The 8843-nt window shown below is 43.5% G+C and overlaps 1 protein-coding gene across 1 annotated transcript; it reads left to right on the top strand.

The window, feature by feature from the left end:
- Nucleotides 1-8: 8 nt before the first annotated feature.
- zbtb41 (zinc finger and BTB domain containing 41) lies at nucleotides 9-8600 on the top strand (the record flags this gene model as incomplete). The annotated part of the gene is made up of 10 exons (XM_084370201.1): nucleotides 9-1224; nucleotides 2882-3089; nucleotides 4382-4451; nucleotides 4652-4799; nucleotides 5029-5158; nucleotides 5271-5366; nucleotides 5465-5571; nucleotides 5747-5852; nucleotides 5994-6082; nucleotides 6849-8600. The coding sequence occupies 10 exons, from the start codon at nucleotides 9-11 to the stop codon at nucleotides 7484-7486; spliced, it is 2808 nt and encodes a 935-aa protein (XP_084226327.1). The 3' UTR covers nucleotides 7487-8600.
- Nucleotides 8601-8843: the final 243 nt, after the last annotated feature.

The raw sequence follows: 8843 nt of genomic DNA, 5'->3' as shown, positions 1-8843 counted from the left end.
ACACACCAATGAAGAAAAAGCCTTGTAATCCTCTGCGTCCCAAACGCAGCAGGCAGGCCAGTGCCAGCGATGACTGTGGCATAGGGCTGGGCACTGTCCTGGGCTCCAGTGCCCCACCAAACTCAGAGGCTGTCCCAGAATCATCCTCACAAGTCAGGCACCTGGCTATGTCGCAGCACAGTCACAACCTCCTCAAGTTCTTGAATGAGGACCGGACCCGGCAGAGGTTCTGTGATGTGTCTGTGTCTGTGGGAGGGAAGCTCTTCAGTGCCCACAAGGTGGTGTTGGCCCATGGGAGCAGCTACTTCCACGCTGAGCTGTCCAAGAACCCAGCTACAGCACACGTGACTCTGGACCATGTGGAGGACGCTGTTTTCCAGCTCCTGCTCAGCTTTTTGTACACCTCGGAGTGCGTTGTGGCAGAGATAGACCTCCCGGCTCTAACTGAAGCGGCCCGATTTCTGGACATGATGGATATACTAAAGCTGCTGTGTGAAGAGGGGGACAACAACCCAGTACATGTGATCCAGGTACAGGACGAGATAAGAGGGTCTCCTGAGGTGGAAATGACCTCCAGTGACTCACCAGCAGGTGACACAGACATCCAGAGCCCATCTGATGCCCTGTGCACCGTGCATAGTAGCCAGTTTAGTGCTGACAGCTCCCTGCAGATCCAATTTCCTGAGACTCACCCTGATGTACAGCAGGACACCTCAGCTGAGAAAGAGAAGACAGCAAATCAGAAGCCTGCTACCACACGGAGATCAGCTCGCAGGAGGAGAGCACCCACCAAGTATCAGAGAGACAATGCAGAGTACACTGCCAACACTCCTGAGGAAAAACAAAGGACTGTTTCACCGAGAGCGCAAGATAAAGAAAGAGTGGAAGAAGCAGGAAAGGTGGTCGTGGAAAACCGAGTGCCCAAACTGGACGTGAACCAGACGTCTAAACCTGCTCAGGGGGAAGGGACAGTGGAGGAGGAGGAGGAGGAGGAAGACCAAGGCGATGTGAATGAGGACGTGGCTGCCCAGAGAGGTCAGCAGGGTTCAGATGTAGGAGGGGCAGCGCACCAGGCTGTCTGCGAGGTGGAGGTGCATGTGCCAGCCGCAGGAAGCTCCACCCAGAGTCCAGTGTACCCTGAGGGTCTGGCTCCAGTCATCATCCAAACCGCCAGCAAGAAGACGCTCAAGTGTCCCAAATGTGACAAGACCTTTGACCGCGCAGGTGGGAACAGTGGAGTAAGATCTACAGTATTTCTGTTGATGTCATTTAGTGGTGGCTACTGGAGAGCGGTGGTCATTTGTCTATATTACAAAGCCTAACATAGGCTGAGATGTTAAACACAAGAATCATCCCCACTGAGTATTTAGTTTTATTTACTTTTTCTAAAATTATATTTTCTGTCTTACATGGTTGCGGGTAGGTCTGCAACTAACGATTTTTATTATCGATTCATCTGTTGATTATTTTTCACAAGTATTATATACTGATGATGCCCAGCCCAATTTTCTAAAGCCTAAGATAACTTCTTCAATTGGCTTTCTTTATATGACCATAATCCAGAGATATTCACTCTAAAATTAGGGTTGTTCTGATCCACATACCAGTAATGGAAATGCCTCTCATACTGCCTAAAATGCTGGAATCGTATCGGCCTGTACATGATGGATCTGTGTACCGATCTGATGGCACACAATTTACCAGAGGTGGCAAAAGTACACACATTCTTTACTCAAGTAGAAGTACAGATACTTGTGTAAAAGTGACTCTGGTGAAAGTAGAAGTTCTGATTGAACTCTTTTACTCAAGTAAAAGTAAGAAAGTAGAGGCCTTTGAATTGTACTTACCGTATAAAAGTAAAAAGTTTCCATCTGAAGGCCATTTCTGTGCAAAGCTTATTGAACCTCATGTCATTAATATAATTCAAAGACTATTAAACTTAAAGGTAGAATCAGTAGGATTTGTCTGAGCTGTTCATAAACGCACCAGAAAGATAGCTGATTGTTGAGTGTCATTCCCAGGACGTCAAATACCGACATTTTGGGTTGGTAAAGCGTCCCGAGCACAGCCACAAGCTGAGAAAATAAGAAAATCCAGGCAGCGGGTTGCAGATACGAGAAACTAACACACCTTTTCTCCCCATTCCAGTCTCCCTCCCTGTCTGTTTCCTGTCTTGTTACGTCTTTTGCACTGATAGGTTGAAATTAGTCTTGTGATTTTGGGAAGGAGGCGTGCAGTGACACAAAATACAAATATTTGGTAATTCCCCTCAAATGCATTAAAACTAAAGTAACAAGCCTGTTTTGAAAATGTAAGGAGTAAACTGAACAGATGTTTGTGTTCAAATTTAGGGAGTAAAAGTCAAAAGTTGTCAGAAAGACTGCTTTCATAGATATTCACTGAAGTTAGCATGCCAACCAGCTGATGGTCCAAAGCTCCTGTGCTAGCAGTGTAAACACTAACAACCCCTGGTCCTCGAGCTCCCAGTCCGAACCGCTAGCTGCACGGCTAACTGAGCTAACTAGCCAAGGCAGCTATTGTTAGCAGCAGTTAGTGCTTACTCTGGTGATATGCGTATTGAGTATGAGTTTGACAGGTGGACAATTCTTAGTTATTGGACATTTAACAAGCACAGCGTTTACACACTCCAATACAGTGGGTGGTGGTTTGCAATTTGCCAAAAAACAGAAAGAAGAAGTAAGACCAGAGAGCAAAACATGTGGTCGCTGGTGTGGAAGGAAGGCAAAACCTCACATTTGAAAAGCTGATGTTGCCATTTATACTTGATAATTGACGGTTAATTATTGGACCTGGAAGTTTTCTACCTACTGTGTCACTGGTATGATATATTAACAGTTTCACCTTTCCCTGCCTTTTCTAGGTAAGTATGAGAGTCACACCAGAGTGCACACGGGAGAGAAACCGTTCCAGTGTGACATCTGTCTCCAGCGCTACTCCACCAAGTCTAATTTGACGGTTCACAAGAAGAAGCACGCCAGCGACGCCCCCTTCCAGAAGAAGGAGCACAAGTGCCCCTTCTGTAGCAAACTCCATGCAAGCAAGAAAACCCTGGCCAAGCATGTCAGGAGGTGAGACACTGCAGCACCACAACATCCAGCCTCAACAGTTCACCCACATGATCTTCAGGCCTGTTTCTTACTGTAACACTGCAGTTGCATAGGGCTCAAGAAGCCACCAGAGGGCACCCAAACAGTTATGATCTGGCCTAACTTTGCATTTATTGTTTTTGAAGAGGAGAAAGGGACATTTTTAAATGCATAGTTGGCTGTTTTTGATTCCTTATCAGTATCCAGGTGTATTCAATAGATGTTTTTCCTCAAAACTCTCTTACTTCAAGTCAAAGCAGCAGCTCTGTGAGGCAGTACTCAGACACAGCCATGCTCCGAGCTCAATGGTGATGACATGCTCACAGAGACGATGTTAACAAGTGTATTTGTAGATGTGGTAATATTTACCATGCTTACCAATTTAGTTTGGCGTGCTAACATTTGCTATTTGGCACTAAATACATAGTGCAGCTGAAGCAGGCGGAAATCAGTAGTTTTCAGGTATTTAACCATAAACCAAAAATATTAAAACTTTGATCCTTTTGATACGAGCGCTAAAATCAAAAAAGTAAATGAGTCATCAAAGTTAATGCAGTCATCCCGAAGAGAATATGAAAGTGTTTAGTTTACCGAACTTCATGGCAATCTGTCCAGAAGTTGATGTTTCATTCCTGACGAAAGAGGCCGACACTGGCACCCATTCCATCTTTAAAGGTGCAATTTGTACAAATTTTGGTCTAAAACATAAAAAAAATTAACTAAAATTATAAACAGAACGTGAATACCAATCTGACAGTGTCACATCTGTGTAAGGTGTTGCAAAGTTATCGACTGAAGCTAGCATGCTAACCAGCAAGCCTGTCCTGGTCAAAAGCTCCTGCACCAGTAATGTAAACACCAACACTTCCCTGGTGCTCTCAGCTCCCAGTCAGGACTGCTAGCTGCACAGCTAACTGAGCTAACTAGCTAATGGTAGTTACAGTTAGCAGTGGCTCCAGTGATATTCTACCCTTGTATCTTTTTATATATGAATTCAACAGTTAGACCATTCTTACATACTGCACCTTTAATATAAATGTGTTATTATTGGCTGTATGGAGGTAAAAAATGATAACGTCAGTAAAAAGGGGTCATTTGTGTTATGCTTTGCAGTCTGGTGACATTTTGAAAACAAAATATGTGTTGATTTTAACTGTATTATGATTTCTAAGTTGATTTTGTATCGCTAACCCTCCACTAGATCTCCATGATGAAAACAGCTGTGGTTGCTGCAGTCATATTATATGATGATGTCATGTTCACTGTCCTGTCAGGTTTCACCCAGACCATATTCAAGAGTTTCTTACCAAGAGGAAGAGGAAGAGTGAAGGCTGGAAATGTGCTGTAAGAATTGCTTTCAGTAACAATATGTTGTTCAGATTTTACCAGAAATACCTGATGATAAAAATAGGTGTTGATCAAATAGGTGTTCACGTGGAGATGAGATGATGAATATGTGCTTTTCACACATAATAAATATCGACTGTGTGTGAAGGAAATGTATTGAGATTAACAGTTTATAACCATTGGATTGTCTGAACCAGATTTGTCTGAAGACCTTCAGCCGCAGGCCTCACCTGCAGGAGCACATGATCCTGCACACCCAAGACCGGCCTTTTAAATGCTCCTTCTGTGACGAATACTTCAAGTCCAGGTTCGCCAGGCTGAAGCACCAAGAAAAGTACCACTTAGGTGAGAACTGTACAGTTAAAAACAAACTCTCAAGCTGTTGGTGTTGGGAGTAATTGATTCACTCATGTTCTCTAACAATTTGATATTGAAGTATGGACAAATCAGAAGATTTTAGCATCCTACCAACCTTTATTGAATGGCTAAGCTGTCATTCAAACCTTATAAGGACATCACTGTGATTACAGTAGCAAGGTTAGATGAAGGAGTTTGTGTTCTTTCTCTTTTTCAGGTCCTTTTCCCTGTGAGATTTGTGGCCGACAGTTTAATGACACAGGCAACAGAAAGAGGCACATCGAGTGTACACACGGGGGCAAAAGAAAGTGGACCTGCTCCTTTTGTGGGAAATCCGTCAGAGAAAGGTGAGTCTGTCTGTCTTTAAACTTTCCCCACATTTTCCTTTTATTTCCACCAGTGCCATTATGACGTGTCCGACTCTGTGCTGCGTTACTTAGAGTGTTTTTCTGCTTATAGGACAACGTTGAGAGAGCACTTGAGGATCCACAGTGGGGAGAAACCGCACCTCTGTAGTATCTGTGGCCAAAGTTTCCGTCATGGCAGCTCCTACAGGTGGGTCCGCTGAGATTTGAAGAATGTTTCTGGTGTTGGTTATCGGCGCGGTGTCATCAATAGAGTTGCCTTTAATGAGCAAACTGTTTCTTGGACAGGCTCCACCTCAGAGTTCACCACGATGACAAGCGCTACGAGTGTGACCAATGTGGGAAAACGTTTATACGCCACGATCACCTGACCAAGCATCAGAAAATACACTCTGGTACAGTATGAGACATACATCAGCAGGATTATCATGTGTCTTTCTATGGAAATGTCTGCTCTGTCTGCTTCACACACATTTCATTGTTGCTTAAGTGTCTTGTTCCAGTACAGTATAGTGGGGAAATCCTGTCTCCAGTCAGTAGTTACTTTAACTTAACACATGTTTATTCCAGGTGAGAAAGCACACCAATGCGAAGAATGCGGCAAGTGCTTCAGGCGCCACGATCATCTGACGGTCCACTACAAAAGCATTCATTTGGGAGAGAAAGTCTGGCAGAAGTATGTTATCGTACAAATCTAAGTCATGCTTATTCTTTAATTGTTGGTAATGGTGTAAAAAAGCAAACATTTCCTTCAGCTGTCTCTTCAAAGTTTGGAGAAAATTCTTGTTTTTGTGTCTAATGAGGAACTTGTTCGCAGGTATAAAACTGCTGTGCATCAGTGTGAGGTTTGCAAGAAAGAATTTAAAGGAAAGTCCAGTCTAGAAATGCACTTCAGGACCCACTCAGGTAAGAAAATAAAGTATTCAATGGATCCTTGAACACATGTATGAGAACAGAAATGTAGCAGTTAGATGCTTTAGGGGGTTTTCTCAGTCGACCGAATCACAGTCACATCGCTCTAACAACAACAGTTACAACAGATGCATAGTTAAACATGGTGGTCAGAGCTATGTGTCGTTTCTGCTATGATTATTTCATGTACTGTGTTGTTGCCCAACCGGACATCAACACCAGTCAGACACAACAAAGAGAGTTTGTTTATAAGTTTGTTTTGGCTTTAAAATTCTAGTCAATGAAGATCTTTCTCTTCTGATCAGAATTTCTTCCCCAGAACTACATTGTGCACACTTTGACAAGAAAAAAGGATTTGAATTTCCACAATGCTATAAAACTATGCAGTAGGTTTGTATGGGGTTGCTGTAGTGTGAAACCAAATGCAGAGCGAGACCGAGCAGCTCATCAGAACTCTTAAATGGTCTTGGCTCCCTTGCAGCGGATGTTCCAGTCCTGAGAAGGCATACTAACGTTCGCAGCTAACTCAAGAACAGTTAAACACACAATTTAATCAGTTCCTTATACTTTTGCGCTTGAGTTTTGGGCTTTGGAAAGATGATAACGAAAGACACCACCCTTCAAGCTTAAGATACCAAGTATAGCTCTTGTTTGGGCCTGTGAAGAGTATGACTGGACAATCATCCTGGGACAGTGAGCCCATACTAAGCATACATTTTTGACAATCTCAAACTGATATTCTCTTGTGTTCGCGTGACAGGTGAGAAGCCCCATAGATGTACAGAGTGCAACCAGACGTTTCGGATCAAGAAGACGTTGACAAAGCACATGGTGATCCACTCAGACGCTCGTCCTTTTAACTGCCCACACTGCAGCGCCACCTTTAAAAGAAAAGACAAGCTCAAGTACCATGTTGACCATGTGCACAGCACCCGGTTTACCGAGCAGCCCCTCAGCACACTCAGTGATGTCAAAGTAGTCACCATCCCTTTTGAGGAACCCTCTAAGGCGTACCGCGCTGAACCCAAGTCAGCCCTCCAGAGCACCCCTGCTCCTACACATGTCTGCGTGCCCGTCACTTTAGTTCCTGTCCAGATGGCAGGCGGAGCTCAGGGCGACTTGAACGCTCACAGGGCCTCGTCTCTCTCCTCCCAAACTCACAGTGTTGTGAGCATGCAGGCTGAAGGGCAGCAGCAGCAGAACTCTGGCTACCAGGCTGCTACAGACCTAGCTTTCTTAGAGAAGTACACCCTCACGCCCCAGCCTGCTAACATTGTCCACCCTGTGAGGCCCGATCAGATGCTGGACCCCCGAGAGCAGTCCTACCTGGGCACGCTGCTGGGACTGGATTCAGCCTCCTCCGTGCAGAACATTTCTAATCCTGATCACACGCACTGATGCCCCTCAGCCAGAAACTGGCCCTAACTGGAACAGCCTTTTAATAAGAAATGCAGAAGCTGAACTTAAGACTGAAACTTAAACAACTGCACTTCTGGCTCAGGTGCAGCATGGAGTAATCACTTTGATGTTCAGCCTGATCACACAGAAAATTCACACCTTATTGTCACCAAATTATACATTTGTGTGACATGTTCAAAAGAAAGAAAACTGTGGATTTAAGGGCCATCCGCACTAAGAACGATAAATGTATCAACAACTATAAATATCGTTTTAAAAATGGTTCTAACTCAAGTGGAGGGAGGAGACCACTATAAAGACAGTGACAGTGGTGACAGATATCGTTGGGATCAGAGCGATTTGATGAATGATGGAAAAACTGACAGCCAATCAAAGTACATCTGAATTTACAGAGCCATCAGTTAGATTGAATTAAAGGACACATTTTCTACAAAATAATATTGCAGGAGTGATTATAATATTGGTATACTGTATTCTAATTGAGCCGACCTCTTTTATGTAAGCGAAATGATAGCATAAGGAAACACTTTTTAGATGATCTGTTCTAGATCTTGGTTATTTATACAACGTAAAAAACACTAATTTTCAACGAAATATTAGGCTGAAAATGACCTGAGACATTCTGCCAAACTGTCTTTGGTGCTGATGGAGTCTGAGATTCATTTTCTCTTTACTGATGTTCTCTTTGATGATCGCCGTGATAGTTCATGAATTATTCAAAACTCCACAACTCTTAACAGTGTTGGATTCTCCCAACTCCTCTTGAGTTTTGTGACACAATATCCTTCTGGTTCTGTCCCTCTGTACAACATGCAGCATTAACGGGTCACACCTATATCCATTGTCCTAAGCTGTCGACACAGCTGGAGCGTGCAGCGCATGCCTGGTGCCAGTGTACAGAACGCTGCTGTTCATCAGTGTTGATATTCAAATTTGTATCTTTAAAGTTATTGTTATAGTGATCGTTCCCAGTGTAGACAGCCCCAAAAACTGTTGTAACTAAAGCAAAGCCCTGACAAACATCGCCTTAACCCTACAAGAACTGAAAAAGACGTGTGTGGGGACATTTTGTACTAATAAAAAGTTTAAAAAGTTTAAAGTTAAACTGTGGCCTTTATATACAAAGTAAATTTTAAATCACACTTAAAAACACTTTAATTGGAACACAATCTGTTGTGTAGTAATGAAGGAGTGGTTAAACGTGGCATAGTAAAGACATCACGTGGTAAAGTACCTGTTGCCTCCTGGATATGTTTTTGCTGGTGGAGCTTAGTGACGTGGCTGAATTAATTGTTGGACACTTACACTTCAAACATGGTCACTTCCAGAAATGAAG

The sequence above is a fragment of the Pagrus pagrus genome, assembly GCF_965226575.1.
Source record: "Pagrus pagrus genome assembly, chromosome: 12".
Classification (NCBI taxonomy): domain Eukaryota; kingdom Metazoa; phylum Chordata; class Actinopteri; order Spariformes; family Sparidae; genus Pagrus; species Pagrus pagrus.
Note: the sequence above shows the minus strand (reverse complement) of the source record. Positions and strands in the feature narration are given on the sequence as shown.